This window comes from Lytechinus variegatus, chromosome 14, assembly GCF_018143015.1.
Source record: "Lytechinus variegatus isolate NC3 chromosome 14, Lvar_3.0, whole genome shotgun sequence".
NCBI lineage: Eukaryota > Metazoa > Echinodermata > Echinoidea > Temnopleuroida > Toxopneustidae > Lytechinus > Lytechinus variegatus.
The window spans coordinates 6,212,929-6,238,536 of NC_054753.1; the positions used below are offsets into that span (position 1 = coordinate 6,212,929).

General features: G+C 36.4%; 1 protein-coding gene across 1 annotated transcript; it reads right to left on the reverse strand.

The window, feature by feature from the left end:
- Window positions 1-1,564: 1,564 nt before the first annotated feature.
- LOC121427547 (serine/threonine-protein kinase mTOR-like) lies at window positions 1,565-24,344 on the reverse strand. The gene is made up of 16 exons (XM_041623997.1): window positions 24,299-24,344; window positions 23,599-23,781; window positions 21,201-21,335; window positions 18,325-18,499; window positions 16,642-16,777; window positions 16,159-16,306; window positions 15,592-15,714; window positions 14,831-14,913; window positions 13,129-13,201; window positions 10,364-10,438; window positions 7,990-8,125; window positions 7,605-7,661; window positions 6,345-6,422; window positions 5,196-5,276; window positions 3,778-3,883; window positions 1,565-3,218 (listed from the first exon to the last, which is right to left on the reverse strand). Exons 1-16 carry the CDS (start codon window positions 24,338-24,340, stop codon window positions 3,203-3,205), a joined length of 1,647 nt encoding a protein of 548 aa, XP_041479931.1. The 5' UTR covers window positions 24,341-24,344; the 3' UTR covers window positions 1,565-3,202.
- Between the last annotated feature and the right edge of the window lie 1,264 nt (window positions 24,345-25,608).

Below are 25,608 nucleotides of genomic sequence, written 5' to 3' on the forward strand. Positions count from 1 at the left end.
ATGAGAGAGTCGATGATGTCACTCACTCACTATTTCTTTTGTTTTTTATTGTTTGAATTATACAATATTTCAATTTTTACGAATTTGATGATTAGGACCTCCTTGCCTGAAGCACAAAATGTTAAAATAATGGAATTCCACGTGTTCAGGGAGGAATGAAACTTCATTTCACATGACAATGACGAGAAAATCAAAATATTTCATATTTCATATAATAAAATACAAAAGAAATAGTGAGTGACATCATCGACTCTCTCATTTGGATGTAACTGGCTCGTTCATATAACTGTTTTGTTAAAAATAAGCAAAACTTTGAAATGTCATAACTTTCTTATTTTACATCCAATTTTGATGAAATTTTCAGTATTATGCTTGTTGAATTTTTCTCTTTTTATTCAAATCAAGTTTTTGTTGGGGTGGACTTGTCCTTTAATACAATGGTTGAATCATTTTGGTTTTGTATATGAATGAATGACTACAATTATCTTTCTATTTCCGATTCAGTTTCTCCCTCACATCCCCTTCCTCAATCTCTCCCTCCTCTCCATCCGACCCTCTCTCCGTTGCCACCATCTTTCTTTCTCCTTTATATACTACCATTCTCCTCTTTCCTGTTTTTACCTCTCCCTCACTTCCTCCCAATCTCACTGACATCTAAACCCACCCTTTACCTTTTATGTCACTTTCTTTCTCTCTTTATCTTTGATGAAAATATATCTTAATTAGTACAGAAGTCCATGTTCTATTAGGATAATAATCCATATGAATGTCAATATGTTTCTACTTTCTTATACTACGTGTAGGTTGTGCAATCGTCTCGACTATTTATAGAGGTACATGTTTTAATGAGAGTCGCGGAAGTTGTTATCTGTAAATATTGGAAATGTATAAATCTTGAACCATAATTTGTTTCTCAGATTGTTCAGATTGACTTTCTTTCAAAGAAATCTTAATGACTGTGTTGATGTTGTTGATACTGCTATTGCTGCTGATGATGTTGTTGATGATTATGATAACAAGCCCTTGTACAATTCTTACATGTATTTCAAAATACAAAGACTAATGCAAAGATATCATGTGTGAATGAAAATGATTTAGTTAAAATACCAATCCTGATAAAAAATAATTATATCAACCTCAAAGTACAGCTTCTAGCCAGAAGCACTCTGTTTTGTCTACTCCGAATACATTTCAGTCATTTCAATAAGATCCCTTTTATAGTATGACTCAATTTATTTCAGACATTATATCTTCATGTCCTGTTATTTCAACTTTCTTACATATGAATTTATCACTGCAAGGGCTGGTAAGGCCCTTTGTGATTGGTTTCACATTTTAAACAATGACGGAGTGGTTGATGAAAGTGACCGATTTCAAATCTTTGTGACATAGGGACCATAATACTGTTGTAGATATGGTTGCAATTTAAATGTAAGTCAATAGAATGAAACGTAAACCCAGATACATGCTTCTTACCAGTGACATTCACTTCTGTTTTATTTCAATGATTTATGAAATTTTCAAGCTAAACAATGTAGGACATACTAGAAAAACCAACTAAATCTTTGGGGTATATGCCATATTTTATTCATTGCTCAATAAAGATATACACATTAGCCAATCAATTCATTCCATCAAGAAAGCATAAAAAATTAATTCACATACATGTTTCATTTTGATATTTCAGCAACATTCTAAAGAAGTTCAAGATTTCAAAAATGAGACTGTAATTTAATTGTCATGTCTTGATGCTGAACATGACAGCTCCCTTGGATACCAATCTCAAATTTGGAAAATTTCAAAGATACAGTCATGTTTTTAACAGCATCATTTCATTTCATATGGTTTGATGAATTTGAACCTCTGAAGTCCACCCAGGATCAGAGTGGCAGGCCAATGTCTAGACACAAGGCAACGCCCCTCTAATCATTCGCTTCCATACAGCTCATTGAAATTCCTGACCTGTGTCTGTACACGTATGCGACACCATAATACTGTACACATTCACTGTGCTACATGTAAAGATGAAATGTATGATGCTACATTTGTCTTTTTCACATGAACTACATGTATCTCTCCCGATTCTCTTTCCGAGCAACAACATATAAGTAGATTGCACATTTCTCACAAGCAATACTTTTGCAGAGAGTTGCCATGGATACTTGTAATAATTAAATTTCAAAAAATGCCACTTTCTACAATAATTGAGAATATCTGGTCTAAGCCAAAATTTAAGATGTTTGACGAGTCTGATTGAAAAAAGAATTATTTTACAAAAGTTTTTTTTCTTCTTCAAAAACAAAGCCCAGAAGCCCCCTCCTCCCTTTCAATCCCATAATGCATTTCTCCATCCTTTAATGCATTTTATCATCCACAATGGAACATGGAGTGGAGAAGAACAGGCGACAGGATTTGCCTTTGAGCATGACTCCACTTAATAAATTTTATAAGTTGCAGATACATGTACATCATTTCGAACATTCACGAGTAATCTTTTCTTTTCACAAAAAAAGAGAAAATTCTCTGTCTATTGATTTTGAAATCATTGTTTTCATTTGATATTCAGATTAAATTGCCATCACTTCATGGTTAACAAACCCTTTTTAAAACACGATCCCAGTCTTTGGATCCATAATACACAGGACAAAGCGTTACATGACATATTTCCATGAAGTCCGAAATCAGTTTTCCTTTCTCCTCTTTTTTGAGAAGAAGTTCTGTCATATAATATCTTATCTACACAGGGCGGTCGCTTCGGTAGTGAAAATTTCTTTCTGTGGGCCCTCCAACCATGTGTTTGCATGAAAAATTAATTAAAATTCCATAAAAAGTCTACATATTTGACCAACAATAAGTCAATAATCACCTCTGTCAAACACATTATTCAAACCGGATTATGCAACCATGATTAATTTACGTCTTTGAATTTCTCCTAAGGTACATAGATTTCTGAGGTCACAAGAATGTTGAATTTGGTAATGCTAAACTGTACATGTTGTGTGTTTTAGTGGTTTTATAAGTAATTTTTACAGTTAAGCACTAATCGTTGTGCCACAGACTGAAGCTCTACAACACTTACAGCTAGTCATACACAGTGCAATAGAGGTCATTACGTTTGACCTGTGAAAATGTTATGAAACGAGGCAGAAGGATTTGTTCTCTTCGCACATGATCGTAACTCGTCTTTTTCTTCAAATGCATATCACCAGAATGGACACCTGTGTAAGACAATGATAGAGAAAAAAAAAGATCAATGATAATTTACACATATACTCACTACCAACGATAGATTAATAAAGATATGCAAATCATATGGCTTACTAATGGTAGATCAGAAAATAAATGCAGTTTATATGAAAATGTATGCTTGTCTACATCATCATCACCACTATCATCATCACCATCATCATCATCACCATCATCATCATTCTCATCATCTTTATCATCATCTTCATCATCATCATCATCATCATCATCATCATCATCATCATCTTCATCATAATCCTCCTCCTCCTCCTCACCATCATAAACATCAGTAGCAGCATCATCACTACCATCATTCTACACGTCTTCCATTGTCAAGATCATCCCTCCACTCATTTATGGACATCAAAAGTTTAAAAGGCAGATGAAGAATATACTTGTATTATTGTTGCCATGTCCCCTCTTACATGTATATTCCTATTTACATGTATCTTGATGGAAAAAAAAAACTCCACATCATCGGGCCTTGACTTTTTTTAATCATGTATGGCGCCTTCTACTAGTTTGACTTACCATCCAATATAGCATTGGCATAGATTCTCATGAGATGTGGCCTGTTGGATTAGGAGCTCTACCTGTGTGGGCACATCTACAGGATCGTTGGTTGAAAAGTCACATCCTGACAAAAGAGGGCAGCATAACCATTAAGCAGTGTTACTAGTTGAGCCAACCATTTAATACACACAGCATAGCATTTGATATGGTAAATAATGGTAAATGGTGGTGATGTTTTAACCTGATTGCTAGGAACGCATGAATGCTCGTAAGCAAGCAACCAGAGGACCGACGGCTCTCCGAAGTACCTGGTAATATACAAATAATGCACGTAAACGTGTCCATACAGGGCCAAATAATGAACGATGTGTGAGAAGAGCCAATGGATATACCGCACTGAAGTCCGCAGGACCGAGTGAGGTATATCCATTTGGTGAGTCGAGCACAGAGTTCATTATTTAGGTCCTCCATGCACAAGAATGCATGCATTGTTTGTTTCATACAACCCCCCTCCTTCCCCATGTTACTGAGTTGCCCCGAATGCTATATTTGATCTACATGTAAATTCTAGGTAATTCCAGACCTTGCACTATCCTGCACTCTGACGTAAGAGTACAGGATAGTACTTTTGGTATGACGTCAGGGTGCTTGATAGTGCATTTTGGATGCAATAGTGCAATTCGCTGAATATCATGTGATCCGATTTGGACCAATCAGATTACAGAACATTCTTGGGAGTTGTATAATGAGGATTAATGCCTTACCACCACACCGAACCCGTGTCACCGAAATTCGAGACCCCTGCACTACCGACTGAGCTACATGTATCGCGCCATTAGTGTCAATCTTGAGATGTTACGGTTTGTTTTATGGTTCTCTTGATTGCTTTCTTGGTCAATACACATCTCTCCTGCAGGAAATTCAGTCCTTTTGTCACTAATCATCCCAAACAAAATAGTGGGATTTCAGGGAACAACTGCTTTCAAAGAAGCTTAGCACTTTTCTAGAGGGATTCCTATTAAAAGCCATGGCAAAGACTTTTGGTGAGGTGCCTTATAATTACAAAGCGGGCATAAAGATAACATTAAGATGTCTAAAAACATGATTGATTGACATAACTGTGTGTTAGTCTTTGATTCTGGTGATGGAAATGCATGTAACTTAATTTCGGTATACAAACTTTGTACATTGTGTACAATTATATTCTGTATGACATTAATTGACTTTGTACTTGAATAAGCCTTTATTTACAAACAAAGGTTTTGTTTAATTGAAGGAAATTAAGGTTTACATGAATGATATGCTGCACACTTTGGGTGGATATTTCTAAGGTAAAAAAAATTGACAAAAAGGTAGGTAATGGAAACTTCGAAGGGTAAGTATGGTTAAGTAACATGCCCAAGAGGCGAGAGTCAAACAATTAATGATTGACATACCTGTGAGTTTATCTTTCACTCTGTTAATGATGGAAATTGCTTTCTTGTTTAATGCCTCGGGTTGGACTCCTGGCTCCCCATCTAGAACAACAACAATACAATCATGTATGGTAAATGCCAGATTACACATCTCACAAGTGAATACGAAACACTCTCAAAGTCGCAATACAAATTATAGAAATTAACAATAACATAAATGGCAAAGTAATAACATTAATGATATACAGACCTGACCACCGCTTATTTTTCCCATTTTGCCGCAATTATGCAATTTCTACCAGAACCATTTTGAATCAAATTATCTATATTCAAATACAAACACTTGAGTGATCATTGTATTGGATTTCATGCAAACTTGATTTAAGATCATTACTTCAACTGTCATTTATGTTTAACCCAAAGGAGATTGAATGATTTTGCTATAACACATGTTTTCCATAGACTCCACCAGCTCACATATATGCAGTCTCTAATGGGTTAAAGGTCAAGTCCACCCCAGAAAAATGTTGTTTTTATTAATTAGAGAAAAATAAAAATAGCAGGACACTGAAAATTTCATCAAAATTGGATGTAAAATAAGATAGTTATGACATTTAAAGTTTCGCTTATTTTTCACAAAACAGTGATATGCACAACTCAGTGACATGTAAATGAGACAGACGATGATGTCCCTTCCTCACTATTTCTTTGGATTTTTATTGTTTGAATTATACAATATATCATTTTTTACCAATTTGACAATAAGGACCAACTTGACTGAACCATTTAGTATTAAACATTGCCAATACCACAAGTACAGGGAAAATTAACTGTTATTTTACTTGGCAATGAGGAGAAAAATAAAATATTTCACATTTAATACGATAAAATACAAAAGAAATAGTGAGTGGATGACATCATCAGTCTGCTTATCTGCATACTGACCAGGATGTGCAAATGACTGTTTTGTGAAATTTAGCGAAACTTTAAAATGCCATAACTTTGTTATTTTACATCCGATTTTGATGAAATTTTCAGTGTTATGCTTGTTGGATTTTTTCTTTTTATTCAAATCAACTTTTTGTTGGGGTGGACTTGTCCTTTAAGTATGAAAACAAGTCACACTTAAATCTATGTGAAACACCCCTTGGCTACTTGCTGAAAACTTACCCTGGGATTGCACAGACTCAGCTTGTCCAGTAGCCTTCTTCTGTTTGGGGATCTCAAGGTCCATGTCATCAAGTAGGTCTAAAGATATCACAAGAAATGTATTATGCTTTGACAGTGTATTCATTATTATTGACATACTCTACCTAATAAGATTGAAATGCTTCCTAGTTCATTCTTTAAAAATAAAAAAAAAAAACTTCAGGGAATCGTATAATTTGTAACTAACATCTGAACTACACGTTAGTTAATTGTGTGTCTTATAAAATAGAAAATTATAAGAATATTTCATGGGCTCAATTCATTGGCTTGACACATTTACATGTATATGTACATGTTATGACTGCTAAAACTGTATTACTTTAAAAAAAAAACCTAGTTCAAAATCTAAAATCTAGTTCAAGTCTTATAATATCTATGTTGATACAAAATATTCATACTGATATTACAAATCAAGGGTGTCCATACATTCCTCCAACCAATTATTTGTTGCATCAAGTATAAGAACAGATTAACACACAACTTGAAAACCCACAATTTTTTTGTACAAGAAACAAGATTTAAAAAAAAAATGCAGTGACACCCTTTTTTGTGTAAATAATTTCATACATAAAGAATAAAAACACACTGAGAATTTACACACAATACATTTCCAATACATTTTCAAAAAAAATATGATTGACATAGTAATGTGGGCACATTAAAGATAAAGGTAAAGATCCCATTACGCCCTTGTTGTCGCACTTGCATTGGTTGCCTGTACAGAAGAGGATTGTTTTCAAGATAATAGCGATATGTCATAAAACATTAGTTAGTAAGTCCCCATTATACCTATATAATCTGATTACTGAATATGTCCCACAAAGGAATCTCTGTTCTTCTAGCCAGAATTTATTAACTGTACCAACATCTAAAACATGTTCGTTTGGTGATCGTGCCTTTCAGTTAGCAGCACCTGTACTATGGAATAAACTGCCTAATAATCTGAGGGCCATCACATGTACTTCCACCTTTCTCAAATCTTTAAAAACATACTTGTTCTCATGTTAGATTATTTGGTTTAGGATAGGTATGTTGCAATGTTTTGTTAATCTTTCATTTAATATTGATGTATTTTATTCTAAGTATACCTGTATTAGACTCAATTACCTCCTTTGTAAAGCGTATAGAGATTCTACAGAATATTATGCGCTATATAAGCATCTACTATTATCATTATTATTAAGTGAAGTAACAGCAACAAAAACAAACTATTGCCTGTACCTGTTTGGCTGGTAGAATATGCTCCTGATCTGGCCTTCGATCTCTTTCCTTTGGGAGCTGTACAGAGTAAAATATGAAAGTATTATGTAGTAATGAAATGACACAGAATAGAAATATAGGTTATGACGATTTATCGATCAATCTTTTATGTCGGTTCACCAATCTATGTACATGTATGTATTTACATCTATCTATCTATTCAATCTTCTACCTCTCTTTCCATTCACTTGAAAATATCAATATCCAGTTTAGGAGGGAATCATAAATGAAAACTTCCAGTGCAACAATAATGATATCCATTTGCCCAAAGCTCTTTATAAATTCATCAATCCATTCATCCAACCCTTTATCACCCATCCATCCATCTCTCACTCCCTCCACTTACTATCCATTAATCTCCAGTTTAGAAGAGGATCATATACGAATGCTTCTAGTACAGCCATGATGCTATCCTTGTGCTCCCTAAGAACCTGCATTACGCTCTCACATGTGATGCGGTAGTTGCCATCAATCCCAGTCACCTAATTACAAAACATAGAAAAAAAATGAATACTTCAAGCAATATAGGTGTAAATATAGATGCTAAGATGATAGAATCTGGCATCGTAAACCTGGGGGGGGGGGGATTATATCACTGTTTCAATTACTAGATACCCAGTAATCCATATATTACAAGAAGACATTTGTCCTGAACTGAAAATCACTTAGTAAGCTGCTAACCTTACCAAAATTTGAATCTTTAGGGTCAGACAGGAATGAAAATGTAAAAAACTTTAAAAACATACAATAAACAATAGATAATGTAAACATGCAGATTTAACCTGTTAAGATACGATATATACATGTAATTTCCTCACATAATCAACTTTCTAATTGAAGTACTGGACAATGCACAATAAGCTCAAAATACTTGGATATTTCACAAGTTACGTAAATCTCTGGTTTATTCCCATCACTATCATAACCATTGTCAATGTTATAATGCAAAATCATTCATCAATGTAAAAGTGAGTCTAGGTATCCCACCAAAATCAAATCAGTGTCTTTCATACAGGAATCCCGCAAACATCTTTTCATCGCTAATCATATTCATACTAAATAGGTTCATTATTGCGGATTGAAATAATCGCTAGAGGGTATTCATTTGTCTCGCAATCTACTATGGTCAACAAGGAAATTCGTGATCACTCTCGCAAAAAGTGTTCACTAGCTTACAAGTTCACGAGCTTTCGAGTGCCGCTGCAACTCTTTATCAAGTGACAAAGATTGTCCGATATCGTACTCTATTTATACTAATCTCCAAGACCGTACGCACAAACGTGAGAACAGTAGGTGGGCACTGATCCGTTGTGTGATTGGTCAGGAGTTATGCAAATAAGCCGGGGGTATATGCAAATATGCCGTGGGTCGGCAATATGCAAATGAGACCAAAATTGGCGGGCTCGCTAGTTTCCCATGGGCGGGGGTTGACTAGCTGAGCGGTCCCTCGATCGGGGCCCGGGAACGATCGGGTCGGCGTGCACTGCCAGGTAAGGGGGTATTGTGCTGTCGGACAAAACAATGGGGAATGCAGGAAAGGTCTTGCAAATGACACACAGAACCTTTAGATCTAGACAGAACCATTACCAATTATTTTGTGAACATAATGAATACGTGGAATAGAGATGAAAAGATATGCTTCTAAGATTCATGCGTAAAACACACAGCTCTAGGTTCTGGTAAAGTGCTGTAGCTTCAACTCTTGTAGATAACCTTTGATAATAAAGTCAATGAAAGTTTTTTTCAGCCTTCATAATTGTAATTTAATTAAAGGACAAGTCCACCCCAACAAAAACTTCATTTGAATAAAAAGAGAAAAATTCAACAAGCATAATACTGAAAATTTCATCAAAATCAGATGTAATATAAGAAAGTTATGACATTTCAAAGTTTCGCTTATTTTTAACAAAATAGTTGTATGAATGAGCCAGTTACATCCAAATGAGAGATTCGATGATGTCACTCACTCACTATTTCTTTTGTTTTTTTATTGTTTGAAGTATGAAATATTTTGATTTTCTCGTCATTGTCATGTGAAATGCGGTTTCATTCCTCCCTGAACACATGGAATTCCATTATTTTAACATTTTGTGCTTCAGGCAAGGAGGTCCTAATTGTCAAATTCATAAAAATTGAAATAATGTATAATTCAAACAATAAAAAACAAAAGAAATAGTGAGTGAGTGACATCATCGACTCTCATTTAGATGTAACTGGCTCGTTCATATAACTATTTTGTTAAAAATAAGCGAAACTTTGAAATGTCATAACTTTCTAAGTTATATCCGATTTTGATGAAATTTTCAGCATTGTGCTTGTCTGATTTTTCTCTATTGATTCAAATCAATATTTTTCTGAGGTGGACTTGACCTTTAAGGCTCCTCTCTTCTTAGATGGTTTCCTAATATCCTTTGATATCAAATAAGTATTATATTGTTGTTTTGTTACAACCTTCTCCATGCTTTTTCTGTATTTTCTGTAATTATGTCAGCTTCCCGCAAGAAAGGGACTTTGGTGTAGTTTTTACCATCATTTCCTTTTATTTCAAATATTGAAAGAATACAATGCTATTCAATGATGCAAATATCATTTCAAAATTTTCAAGTGTAAGTCAAAAGTATATTCAAAAGGGCATAATGAAAAGGAAATAATCATAAAAATGATCCAAGTCCCTTTTCAACCTGCATAACTGTAAGCTTATTAAACTAATAAATTTTTACCTCCATAGCATTGATGAGCATCCTGGTTAATCTGAAAGGAATCTTTTCAGGAAACTTCTCTCTTGTCATTGCAACCTGCAAAAACAGGATATGTCCAATGACACATGAAATCATAAATAGGAAAAACATAGAAAACAAACATCGCTGAGCATGATTAACAACACCCACCCCTTTATTGAGTTAACTTGAAGCATTCAAAGTACAGGAGCTTCAATTATGTAAAAAGTAAAGACCTCAATTACATGTAGAACATCAACAGGCCTTGATGGTAAAATTTATATAATACTGACTGGCCTTGAGGGGAACATCAAATATGTTGCCCACAACAGAATCATATTGGCCTTAGCCTTTAGGCGAGGGCAATATGGTTCTATAAAGGGCAATATGTTTGATGATTCCCGAAAGAAGAGCCAGTCAATATCATTATTATCACCTTGAATCAAATAATGTGTGCATGTGATTCAAGCTATAATTTGGAATAATTTATGTGCCTCTTTGCCTACCACTACTTATGATGTCGGATTATTCATGAACTTGGCGAATTAATCCTTGCTAAACAATTGTGATGTAAATTGTTACACCGCAGTTGCACATCATACATGGCACGCACATACAGTTAACATGTAAAAAATCTTGCGCTTGGATCTGATCAGTTGGGAATGTGTATGCACTCACCGAGTCCTGTATTATCTACAATGAGTTGGTTCACAAACTGGTTCCAATTTGATTTCGAAAAAAATGAAATTAGCCATTAAAATTGGGTCCTACTGTGCAAGCGCACTAGCAGAAATATGGCAAATATATCCCTGTTTTTGTACAGTATTCCTATCTATGTTTACCCCGTTGGTCTCAGATTGAAAGTAGCGACCGAAATATGTCATTTATTTAAATGCTAAAATGCCTTGAATAGGTAATAATAAATAATATATGAATTATGGCATGTGGAAACTACTGCAAAATGTTTCAGGTAAAGTGAAATAAATTCACTGAGGATCTAAGGCATAATTAAAGAAAAAATACACGTAGGAAGCATAAAATAGATGCATCTTCAGTTTATGTTTAATCTATCGCAAATTGAAGTCTAATGCAACCATAGGGAGAGTGAAGGTATATCAATGTGGGCCAAATCCTGTATCTCCCCCCATTCTTGTCTTGACCGATGTATGCACTAAATTTTATACAACAACTTCCTTTGACTGATTTCATTTGAAGCGTATAGCCACTGGCACTCAAGATGATTACGTTACATTTTAAAAACAAGGTCATGTTGTGCTACATTTGTAATGGTCCGATGATCATGTTTTGCATTCTTTCTGTGAGTAGACAGTGGAGAGGAGGCTGATGCATGTGGAATGTGCTTTAAATGGTGTCACCATTTTTGCAATATATTGCGTTGATATGCAAATTCAAAACCCCATTCTAATAGCTCTCCAAATGGCTTATTGGGTATTTTAGCCCTGCATATTGGAATATTTCAGTGCCTAAAGCTCTAAACATATCTTAATATTTGAGGTGTTACATTGATTTATAATTTCCTTTGTCTTTTTTAATCAACTAATTTTGATGAATTATCAAGCTCATGCAACCAGTTAAGTATGCCTTTCTTTGTAACCTGTTTGACCCACCTCTCACTAATTCTCTTGTTATTCATCTCTTCCCCATACCCTCTATTATTGTTTCATTCTAGATCCTGTTTGATGTTGCCTGCCTCATTATCTTAATCCCTCTTAGCTTGAGGTCTTTCATTGGCCTTACTTGTTTGATGTTGCCTGCCTCATTATCTTAATCCCTCTTAGCTTGAGGTCTTTCATTGGCCTTACTTGTTTGATGTTGCCTGCCTCATTATCTTAATCCCTCTTAGCTTGAGGTCTTTCATTGGCCTTACTTGTTTGATGTTGCCTGCCTCATTATCTTAATCCCTCTTAGCTTGAGGTCTTTCATTGGCCTTACTTGTTTGATGTTGCCTGCCTCATTATCTTAATCCCTCTTAGCTTGAGGTCTTTCATTGGCCTTACTTGTTTGATGTTGCCTGCCTCATTATCTTAATCCCTCTTAGCTTGAGGTCTTTCATTGGCCTTACTTGTTTGATGTTGCCTGCCTCATTATCTTAATCCCTCTTAGCTTGAGGTCTTTCATTGGCCTTACTTGTTTGATGTTGCCTGCCTCATTATCTTAATCCCTCTTAGCTTGAGGTCTTTCATTGGCCTTACCTGTTTGATGTTGCCTGCCTCATTATCTTAATCCCTCTTAGCTTGAGGTCTTTCATTGGCCTTACTTGTTTGATGTTGCCTGTCTCATTATCTTAATCCCTCTTAGCTTGAGGTCTTTCATTAGCCTTATTTACACTAACTTCCCTTTGTGTCTGCCTACTCCTTTTCTTTCATCCCCTTCACTAACCTGATTGGTCATCTCTACTCCCTAATGCCCTTTTTGTCTCCTTGTTTCTAGTGTTACTGTTGCATGTCTGTGGTCTATATTATGGTTGTTCCACTTTATACATGTATGTTTGTATTTTGCCTCCACTACGAAGATTCTGCTAGGATCGAAAGCTTAGGCCCCTTTCGACTCTCTAATTTACTCCATTGGCTTTTTTTTTAGATAAGCAGTTTTCAGCAGCTTCTCTTTGCCACAAATATTCAAGCTTTTTATTTAATTTTTCATAATACCAGGGCCTTATGGATGATTGTTGATTTTGGTATGAGCTATGGTGACCCTCAGATACAGATTAAATACTAAGATAAAATAGTATGCAAACCATTCCATACCTCAAAGCAATCTCCAAAATCAATGTGGATAATCTTGCCTGTTAACCTATCCAACATCAAGTTAGAAGGATGCCTGGAAATCAAAAAAAAGAGAGATACAAAACCCAAAATCAAATTGCATCTTCTTTTAACGAGCATTGGTTTTGGTATAGTACACATTAGTATGAATAGGTCCACATACAGGCGAGTCTTCTACAGATTGAATACTTACCAAATTCCAGGCAAGTTTTCAGACCTTAACCCTAATTCTCCCGGGGGGGGGGGCATAATGCCCCCCCCCCATCAACAATTTTCGAGATATATCTGCTGCGCGAAATTTTTTCACCTCGCAGCTCACTGACTTTTTACATTCAAGTCTCGCGCAAATTTTAAGACCAAAGTTGTGACGCCCGGGTACGCGGTTACGACATTACGCAACATTATGCAAGTGCATGTCAGACCCAAAATTGCTTGTAAACATGATTTTATGTACAAATCCAATGCAAATTGCGTATTTAGCCAAAATTCATAAATGTATCATTATTTCTACTTTTACTGATTAAACTTAATTAATTTTGCCTTGTTTATGATCAGAATTAGGTCTGGAACAATTTCCATTGAAAAAACAATAAAAAACAAAAAGTAAAAAAACAAAGAAATACATAAGAAATTCATAAAACAATAAAATACATAAGAAATTTATTTCCAAACCAAAGTTTTTTGAATTACGATTGTTAAGAATGCTACAAAGAAAATTTTTACCAAAAATTAGCATTCTAGGAGCTTTATTTAGTGAATTGGAGCAAAAAGTATGATTTATGCATAAATTAGCATAATTAATTCATATAAAATAAAATCTCATTATTTTGGAAAATTATACCATACAGCCTTGTAGATTACATCGCACACTACCAGCGTGCAAATTTTTTGCGTCACTCGCGCGATCGGCGGCCGAGATCTTAAGGGGGGGCCATAATGGCCCCCCCCCCCGGGAAAAACAAGAATCAAAATACCCCGGGAGATTTAGGGTTAAATAATATGCAAATTTAGTGTTATTTTGCATCTTCCAAGTCGAACAGATAATTGCGGTCCCACAGTATTGACTTAGGTAGATTCACCAGTAATTATTTTGTCAATTTCTCATGGCAACAATAGTTTGATAATATCAAACTAATAAAAAACACACTGATTTTGGAATAATAATTATAATAGGCATCATTTATACATGTATAGTGCTGCCTACTATTACCCTGGCTTTGAAGCCTCATCAAAGTATGCAAGAGCTCCAGTGGGATTTGAACCCTGGACCTTGTGGTTCAAGGTCCATAGTCCATGAGTATAGTACATTATTATTACTTTGGATAACAAATACTTGCTGAATCGCAATCTGACATTAAAACCTGTTGATTAGTACGAGGTAAAGAATAATGGGTAAGTCAAAGTAAATACTGTGACACCGATGTGTTGCTCAGTTGGTAGAGCGTCCGTCTCACAACCCCGACCGCGTCAGACTAAAAGATGTTAAAAGATGGGAGTTGCTGCTACCCTGTTTGGCATTCAACGATTAATGGGATAGAACCTCGTCGTTCTGGCACTGCACAGTGGCTGCCGGGCCCCACGATCAGTTGGGCTCAGAAATTTTTTTTAATATTTCATTTCATGTCTAATTCGAACAATAAGTAAAAATAATAATAAATATGGATGGAAAAATAAGAACACTCACCTATCTCCTAGACCAAGGATATATCCTACCATGGACATAACTGCAAGAGATCTTGTGTAGTTGGTCCTTCTCTCAAACCAAACCTTCAATCAAAAAACAACAAATACTGCATATTAAACGTGTCATTTCTGTAAAGCGATTGGAGGCATCATTCTCATGTATTAAATACTTACTTATACACATACTTTATTATTATCATTCATTTAACCAATATATGTACCTTCATTTTTTTTTGAGGGGGGGGTTACATATTTGTATTGCATGTCATTACTATATGAAACCACAAAATTCAATCTTCAAATATGAATCACAAAGTTATTTCACAACGTATTGTTTGTATTCATTTTCATCCTACATGTAAATATCACGTCAACTGTAAAAATTGCACAAGTTATCATATTGACATGATTTACTTTACTGCAATATCTTGATTGCAGAATCCAAATAAATTAAATGAAATATAAAAGTTATTAATCGTGTTATTGTAAACATGGATACATTTCATCGCTGTATTGGCTTCTCCAATTCCAGGGAAGCGTTTCATGAAGAAATTTGTCATCGATTTTGACTTATGGATGTTATAAGCTACTGAAAATCCTTGCACCTGATTGGCCGAGAAGCAGTAGCGGACCGTGACCCAGAGACAAAGCATTGGAGGGGCACTGTATTGTTTGTGAACAATGCTATGCTCCTCCGGGTCACGGTCCGCCGCGCCACTGCCGAGAGGTGGTGGGAATGACTGAAATGCAACCCAGACGTACCTCTGAGCTAGGACTCTTGAGCCATAGCAGCTTGGCTAGATCATCACCCTGGGTGTAATCCAAAGCATGCTCAAATACCTCAACCTTCTGCATCAACGTCAAGTGCTCATAGTCTGGCGCCATCTAAAGTTTACAGGAAACAATTGAGAAAATCAATTTCTTATCAATCAAGACAGCGATAAATGATTAATATTAAAATACATTTGTCAGAGACTTTTTTTAAGCTGCAGCCCCCTTACATTCTATTCTTCTTTCTATATTCCGACTTCCTCTAGCTCTTATCATGTAATAGTAAATAAAATGGTGATCGAGCATATGAAAAGGTTGATTACTCAAGAAGTTTGCCCCTGATATCCCTAGCCATTCCATCTCCTCCTCCTTACCTGGCTACTTGTACTTACCCTCAACATGATGCAATGTCCAATGATTAATAGGATCTTCTTCTTGTCTATTTAATCCCCGATGAGTGTATGAAGTCTGTCACAGTGAGACACCCAACCAATATGACCAGAGTCTTGGTCCCGCACCCCTTCTCCTCCTCTACATGTAACTGCTACTCCTACTTACCCTCAACATGATGCGATGTTCAATGTTTAATAGAATCTTCTTCTTGTCTCTGTAATCCCTGATGAGGGTATGAAGTGTGTCACAATGGCGCACCCATCCAATAAGACCAGAATTTGTGGAGAGGGGTATGGCTGCATACCTCTGAATACTGGATACACACACAAAAAAAAGATTTTTATCATTTCAAGTGAAGAGTAATTAAATGTACAAAACCTTTTTATATATACAGTGTTAACGATAGCACAATTGTAAGAAGCATGTTACAGATTGGTTTTAAAATTATAAAACAAATACATGTTTTGAGCCTTAATATAAACCATGGATTATTGAGTAGAACAAATAACACATGAATATTCATAATTCCCATAATATTCATATGATAGTCACTCTCTGGATGGTACAGTTATCCTCTATACACAGGTAGATTTCTGTACAAGACAACGTTATTTCTATAGAGTAGGAGCTACATCAAAGACAACATACTTGAGATGTCTTCTGAAAGTATCAGGGTTGTTAGCAAGTAGGGTGTTGACGAGTCCAAAGAGCTGCATCACCCTCTCATCTTGCCTGAGGTCTTCATGACCTTTCAACAGGTACATGAACTCAGCACCATCACTTCCTGTAGGTCAAAGAAAAGGCAAGAATTTAAATTGACTTGTAAAGAAAGATGGATAGACGACTTACTGCCATATTAAAAATTCAGATCAGAGTAGCCAACCTAAATATACAAAAAAAAATTGCCTGCTCTTAACCAGATAGAGACCAACTATGGCCCATATTTTGAACCAGGGTTTAATTTTAACTCATGGTCTAAAGTTGTGGTTTAACTATGCAAAGACAGATATGACACAACAATACAAGTCAGATGTTGTTTAAAGGTTTGCATGGTGCGATGTACAATCGCTGATGTGGTTTACAGTCCCGGGGGGCCACTTACATTGACGAGTGGATACCATGCGCGACCAAAAAAACATGTAAAAAGGATGTCTTTTTCACGATAGGGCACGTTACGTACGTAACGTGATAAGGGTGTCAAAAACACAAAAATATTGAAAAAAGGGTATCTATTTCGTTAGGAAAATTACGTGTTTAGGGTCGAATTTGCGGGGATGATAAAACAAAATTAAATTGCTTTATAAAGGATGTCCTTTTTGCCCCAACACTTCGTGTTTAGAGTCCGCCATTTGCGCGAAGTGTAGAAGGTGGGGTCGTACTAAACCAAATAAGGTAAAGCCGACGACCAAAGGACCCGTAACAATAAAACATTCCTGTACTTGTTTAGGGGTTCATTTCAGGGAATATTTGCAGAGTATCGTTTTGTTTCCAATACTTGTTAAGGGTAGGGTTTCACACGCCAATACTTGTTAAGGGGTGCATTTTCAGAATATGGAAATTACGTGTTTAGGGTGCTTTTCGAGACCCCATGGTCGCGCATGGTATCCACTCGTGAATGGAAGTGGCCCCCCCGGGTTTACAGTACACCTTGTGGAGTGTTATAGAAACAGTGGATAGAAGAAGAGAAGAAGTGGATAGGTGAGAAAGTGGAGATTTGAGAGTAGAGTATTCTTTCTTGAAAATAGTCCTGAAAAGGACTGTAAACCAGAAGGAATCTTGAGTGAGAACAGCTTGAGTAGTAGAGCTGATGAGGAGATGCTGGCTTGAGTCGGCGAGTAGAGATGATGAGTAGTAGAGAGACTCGACGTTTCGGACAGGTTGACTGTCCGTCTTCAGGAGACTGTCCGTCTTCAAGAAAGAATACTCTACTCTCAAATCTCCACTTTCTCGCCTATCCACTTCTTCTATCCACTCTTTCTATAACACTCCACATGGTGTACCGTAAACCACATCAGCAAACAATACAAGTCATTCGTAACTGTCTCGGAATGATATCTGAATTAGTCTTCACCATTATCACATGATGAAAAAGCACAGGTGAACTCAAGAAATATACAATGCCAACAAGATTTTAAACATTTTTTGCTTCACACAATTTTAGCGCAGAGTTAGATACGCTACACCTGACTACAGAATACAGTTCATTGTGCTTAACACAGAGCCCTCATATATGCAATGCCAATCTCTCATGGTTTGATATGTTCTATTGTTGGTAATGAAGCCAAAGTCCTTTACATGACTCAAATTAATTTTCCATGATCAATTTCTTACCGAAAATGCTTAACTTTCGAGGGCGCTGTTTGGATGTGATGACTTGCAGCGTTGACTGGACCCTCTGGATCTTAGCGACAGGTCGGTTAGGGTCGTAGGTTCCTGGAACAGCTAGCTCCAGGTCTCGACACATCAGGAGTTTAGGAGACACAAGCTGGAGCTCAAGCTGGGTGAGCTGGATAACGATTACAAATTGAACAAGACAGATATGAAAAACAAACAATTACCAAATCATTATTACATTGACCTCAACTTACATACTTCAAAACTACGATACATACATAAAAATGTCAATATCCAATTTCTGCAAGAGACTGGATAAAAAATATGGATGCCTCATCAGAGCTCAATAGTAAGCATTAGAAATAAAACACATGGCCCGTATTCAGAAGTCAGGTTTAGCTTAAACTCAGATTTAAAGTTATGGTTTAAGTATGGACAGCCAATTGTTTCATAATCACTTACAGTAGAGATATCATACTTTCAGCTCATTCGGCTCTCATATTATTCATAATTGTGTAGGAAGTACAAGTAGATGATTGTCTTCACCATGGATGAATCAGGAAAGAGCACATAAGAAACATACAACTTAATAAAATTGTACTTTTGGCTTTCCATACTTAAACCACAACTTTAAACCTGAGTTTAAGTTAAACCCGACTTCAGAATACGGGCCATGGAGCTAAAGGGGGACTAGTATGTAAGTTATGTACATAATTTGCAAATGACTACTGTAGTTCTGTCATAAGGTCTTTTAAAAGGTTAATTTATGCACACAGTATACTTGTCTTTCGGCTTCTGATTAGTTCACCCTTTTGTTCATTGTAAACAATGTCTTCTTATTAAAGTTGATAAGAAGCCAATTTAAAAAATACCAGTTGTGGTAATGATCTCAAAATGATTTCGGACAGAATCCATTGAAATTACCACCAAAGTGTTTGTATGTATGAATAAAAAATATGTGCCAAAATATCTCTGGAAGAAAATGCGTAATAGCTGAGAAATGATCAAAATAAGCGAAGAATTCCATCAAATGTTGGGCATTTTTCTAAGCAATATTAATTATACACTGACCCACATATGTTTTTCTGCATTAGCGAACAACAGAATTATCGATTTTGAGCTAAGATGTCATGACTTTACAAATATAAGTTTACATCATTGTATCAGATCTAGATGTACAGTATGATATTTTGACAATTAACCACGATTCTCATGAAGTGACTGCTGCAACTACTGTCTTTAACCTTTCAGCAATTAACTTTACTAGATGTGTAAATAATACCCCTTTGTTGGAGGCTTTCTCTCAAAAAGACAATTCAGTGTGACCAATCCGAGTGGACTAAAATGTAGACTGGATGGTGCACAATACATGAATGTTTCTAACCCAGGCCATCAGATAACAAATGGTAGAATGAAGTCTTTGTTGTTAGGACAGCATTTGAAATCCCCTTTCATCATCAATGAAACTACCCCCTCTACTGTTCATGATGTTCACTGACCTATAAACATGTTTACTCCAAGCCAAATGAGAACTGATTTCCTCCCCTCCATAAAAGCTCTCTACTTTTATCCCTTGACTCTTAACCCCCACTTTCTCTCTTTCTTTCTCTTGGCCCGTTTTCTTCTATCCTCCCCAACCATCTAAATTTCCCTACCTTTTCAATCGGATTCCCCTTTCCCCTCCCTCCTCCCATTCCCTTGGTCCTGTACGAGTCCTTTCTCTCTTTCTTTCTCTCTACATTTTCTGATCATCTCTCCTCTTTCAGACTGTGGCACCCCGTCCCATTTTTAAACCTTTCCCATCCTTCTCTCCTTCACTTATCTTTGACTCTTCATTATCCCTTTTTCTCCTTGTCTATTTACAGATTGTTATTCTTCATCCCTCCTCCCCACCCCTCCCCCACCAGTAACCAATATCCTGCCTCTCCTATCAAAAAATAAATCCCTCCAAAACATTTCTCCTTAAAATACTTCCTCTAGGAAAATATAGACCGAAGCAGATGAACCTGTCACATCCTCTAATAGCTCCCACTCACAGGAATCCCGTACCAGCCTCGGGTCATGAAATCTGTTACTATTCCTAGCTGGAGGGTGTTATGAAGGTATCATATCCACTCATTTACTCTTCCCCAGAACTCATCAGAGGAGATATTTCTTGATTGATTTCATGCTATCTTGAGATGTCTAAGCAAGTAGAGCATGCCTAGGTTGTGTTCAACTGAGCCAACTGTGACACAGATATCTAACAGTAGAGGTTGAATCCATCAGCTCATTTTACACTAAATTCATTCATAACTGTCTGAGAACTATAACTGAAATGGTTTTCTTCTACACTAAAGATTGGGAAAAGAAAACACAAAGCACAAGAAAATACATTACGTACAATGTAAATAACACCTAGACATATTTGGCATCCCAGAGACTTGGCAGAGTTAGACCCTGGACTATGTCAAACCAGTCTTAGGAAAATGAAAACAATTTGGGCTATTGGATGGTATTTTCATGACCAAGGTTTAGTTAATTATTGGTTTAATTTTTATGGAGTGCCATTGGCCACTCATTCATAAAGAAATCATTTTAATCATGCAGTGAAAAGATGTTCAGAAAATGAACTGAAGCATAAAATAGGAAGGGCAAGACAAGCAAGAGAGAGAGAGAGAATAAAGGGGATATAAAAATACAGAAATGTAAGCAGGTACAATGTAGGAATGTGGATTAACCACAAAGCTTGCAAATAACTTTCTCTATAAAATACACAAATACATGACAGTTTAGACTACATGTACACATAGGTCCTGATATTAGAGCCTGAGGATGATATTAACAGGATGAATTGAAAAAAGTTCACTAATTTCTTGTATAACAACGTTTACCTGTGGCAATTGTTTAGAAATCCTTCTGAAGACATGATAATAGAGATCCCATGCCTGTGTCAAATCCTTCACATTCCTAGATCTTGTATACTTCCTACACCACTCCTGTGCTTCCATCAGGTCTCGACCGTATGCCTGAAAAAAAAAATCATTGATCAAAAATCAATGTCGAAGATGAAGTAAGAATATAACCCACAAAATCTACATCTCCATCTAAAATATTGACAAGTAATTCTACTCATTTCAGTGAGCATTTAAAGAAAAGCTTCACACAATTTCCCCTTTTCCAACAGGATAACTTTTGAAAAATTACACAAATGATACAAAATAGCATAATAGGGTTTCTTAATACAAAATGATTTTTTTTTCATGTTTTTTTAAGAGTGAGCAAAAACAATGTTTCCTTGGATTTGCCATCTCTTAAACTGAAATTTTAGAGATGGCAAAATACAAATCCAAGGAAGCATCATTCACAACCCCAAATCTAACTTTCAAACATCCCAAATGCCAATAACCCCTGCATATATAATATGAGCACATTTAGAATAATAAAGGTATATGTGTATCCATTGAACCGAGAGGTAAAAGAACTACACATGCCTCATATGTTCCAAGGTGGGGGAAAAATCTCATACTTCCCTTCAAACAAACTAGTTGTTACACTTTATCATAATCTTATTGTGATAAACTCTAAAAGAGAATAATTGAAAGGTTAAAACACTTTGAACACATGATTTAGGCCAAGTTAATCTGTTATCACAACTTCGCACATGACGTTTGAATTTTGAATGACTATCCAAGAGCAACAACATCTATCATAACTAAATAATAAAAGTATGAATACGTTGAATTACACTTTGACTTGTATAGAAATGCTGCAGGGAAAGTCAGGGGCTAGAAAAATTCATCAATAATTTTTTTTCTTTAGAGGCGGCCAAATGTCAAACATGAAAAGTCCTTTCACCCCCGTGCCACATTCAAGTTAAAGTAACATTTTTTCTGTGGTTGAGTTGAATAAAGGCCTGTTCACACTGAAATATTTGTGGAACACAATAATGACTCATCCCTGTTTCAGTATGGGATGTATTAAAATAGTGGAAATAACTTGTTTATACACTTTATATTCCATCTACTGTATTCCATAAGGATCGTTCACATCAAACATACACCATGTCATGGTTACTGAAATGGCACTGGGACAGGTCTTGAAGGGATTGTTGCTTTTTTGTGGTTTGACACAACTCTGGATAAGGTGAACAAGACCAAATTTGATGTGACTAGGACCATATATATGTTCTCAGAAGAAAATTACATCCAACTGCTGGTTTGAAGTGACAGAGTTCGTGACGGCAAGATTGCTGCTGCTGCTAATGTTCTTTCACAACAACAATAACTCTAGCCTATCTGATATGCACCGGGCTATAGTGGGCAAGTTACGGGTCGCGAGAAGCAGACTGACAGGCGAGGGCGAAGCCCGAGCGCCTATCATCATCACTGGTAAAGTCATCAATATGCATATATGATTATCATAATGCATGACATACTTTTTATTGCATCATTCATGAGATAACCCTTACATGACGATTAACTGTATTTTCTTACCAATCAAATATAATCGCAGTCTACGTCACATTCAAGCCTCGTCGCTTATTGGTCTGTGTTCGCGGACAGTTATGAACATTTATATTGAAGCTTATTTGGGGGTTCGTATAATTCTACGAACGGAACAAGGTAAATAACCAGTGATGATAGGCGCTCGGGCTGGGCCCTCGCCCGTCAGTAGTTTGCCCACTAGTCCAACGCATATCGGGTAGGCTACAATAACTCCAGTTCAGTTCATTCCTGTTAGATTTTTCATGCATAAAAAAACATTTGTAATATAGAAATACAGTCACATTTCTTTCAAAATCAGAAGACTGATATTCCTCCCAATCTTGATATTCATTTGTTGTAAAAATCCTGAGTAAATTCATGAACATCTTCATCAAAGAGGCACTAGTAAGGGATAGCTAGAGTTGCATTAGGGTCACTTCTTCTCAATGAGCCTCTGAATTTGGACTCCCCAGCCACAAGCAGTTTTGACTTTGACCTAGGACAATAAAAATATTTTCTCTCTTTATTCACAGAAATTTCTTTCCTTTTTCTTTACATTCTGGAGAAAACAGTAGTGCTTTAATCTTCTGATTTAGGGTAACCATATGCCCATAAAATTATGCATCTCTCATCGATCAATGATGACTTGGGGGTGTTTCAAGCCTGTACCCTAAATAATGAAATATAATTAATAATGACAAATTGATTATATTTTAATATTTGAACATAATGCAGTCACTGGCTTACAGTTATGATTAATTATGAAAATGATTGTATCTTTTAATAACAGGATCCTGGATAGTACCTGATTGAATGATGTTTCCTTCATGGTCTGTGGTCCACGTTCCATCATGGCATGGAGCGGTTCCAGGACTGCAAACATCCCTTTGACGTTCCTCTCGCCAAAGTAGAGTCTTGACGCTTCTTCCAGGCCCTCGTGCCATAGCTCATGCCATAGGATAGCTACTCGTATCAACTCCTCACTCACCTGCAGGGGGGAGGGAAAGGGAGAAAGAGAGACCAAGAGAGGGGGGGCAGAAAGAAGGAGAGGGAGAAGAGAGGGGCTCAGACAGAAAGAGAGAACAGAAGAAAGGGAAAGAGAAAGGAGGGAGGGTAGAAAAGCAGGAACATAAGGGGGAGGGGGAAGGGAGGGATAGGAGGAGGAAGAGGGAATAAAGAGTGGGTCAGAGAGAAGAAAATTCAAAAGATGAGAAAAAGATAGGGAGGGACAGTAAGAATGAGAGAGGAAAGTGGTAGGGGGAGAGAAAGATTGAGAATGAAGGAAGGTATAAATACCAGTAGTTTTCAAGCTGATACATCAGAATAAAATAATAAACTTAGATTTTCGTTTAAATTTTAAATAATCATCAGCTACCATTTTCATACACTTTCTTTTTTACAGACCATCAACACCAGCTTAGCAGGTTTTTGTAATGATCTCAACACACATTACAAACAAATTCGAGATGTGGTTTCTGTTTTAATTATGATGAAAGGGCACTTACCATCATAGCCTGTTGTACCAGTGTATTACTGTGTTCACACATGTTATTAAGGGTACTTACCATCATAGCCTGTTGTACCAGTGTATTACATGGGTCCACACATGTTATTAAGGGCACTTACCATCATAGCCTGTTGTACCAGTGTATTACTGTGTTCACACATGTTATTAAGCACCTTGTTGGCGGCATTGTGTCTAGCGGAGCTCTGAGACTTGGATGCAACAGTCAGAGGGTAGATCAAAGCCTAATGATTTAAAAAAAAAGAAATATGATCAAATAAATGTTGTACATAGACATACATGTACTGTGACAATGCATTCTAGATTTAATGTGAAAAATAAAGATGGAAGCCTAGCCACACAAAAGTCAACTGAATCAGTGTTAAATGTTAAATCAATCAATCAATCAAATACGAGTGGGAGGGGGAGTAAGGCTTCACATATGCTAGACCAAAGATAACATATGCCCTGACATAGGAGCATACATGGCTCTCCCATGACCGAGTGGACATGTTTTTGTTCTTGTTTGGAAGCCTACCCATCCCACCCTTAATTACAGTACTCTGAAATTTGATTAATCTGTGTTCATCGTTCGGTGAAAGATATAACATCATATATGTAAATGACATTAGGAATCTTAAACAACATTTAGATCGAAAGTATCCTTAAATAAATATGACATTTTGATATCTATAAGCAATGGTTATACTTGCTTATATAGTGCTTAATACTTACTTTGTCAGAGGTCTCTAAGCGCTCTACAGTATGCAGCATAATTACCCTGGCCTTAGCAGTGCAGCTGGTACGTGCGCTGCGTTTCAAGGAATAAATTCCTGCCAGGTACCCATTTACCTCACCTGGGTTGAGTGCAGCACATTGTGGATCAATTTCTTGCAGCAATGATATCCATGTATAAAGTAATGCCACCTACCTGAGGATGATGTTTTCCAATGTCAATAAGCAATTCTTGGATGAGACGTCCGACGAGCTGCCTGGTGTCAATGCGAGCAATCAACTGAGGTATCACCTGGATAGATAAAACAAGGGAATAATTTTCTTTATTTTTGTACATAAATAATCATATGATTTTTTTTCTTATTTATAATTTTTGTGTATACATGTAGTAATAATAATATGCAGCATTTATACTAATAGATCTGCGGCACATGTTTCTCAGTGATGCACATCATACCCCCACTGCTGTGATTAGGTGCTTGAGCATTCACGTAATTCATTCCTTCCAGGTATACATATACTACACCTGGGTGGAGAGTGACAAATGTAGATAAATGCCTTGAAAATGATGTGAGT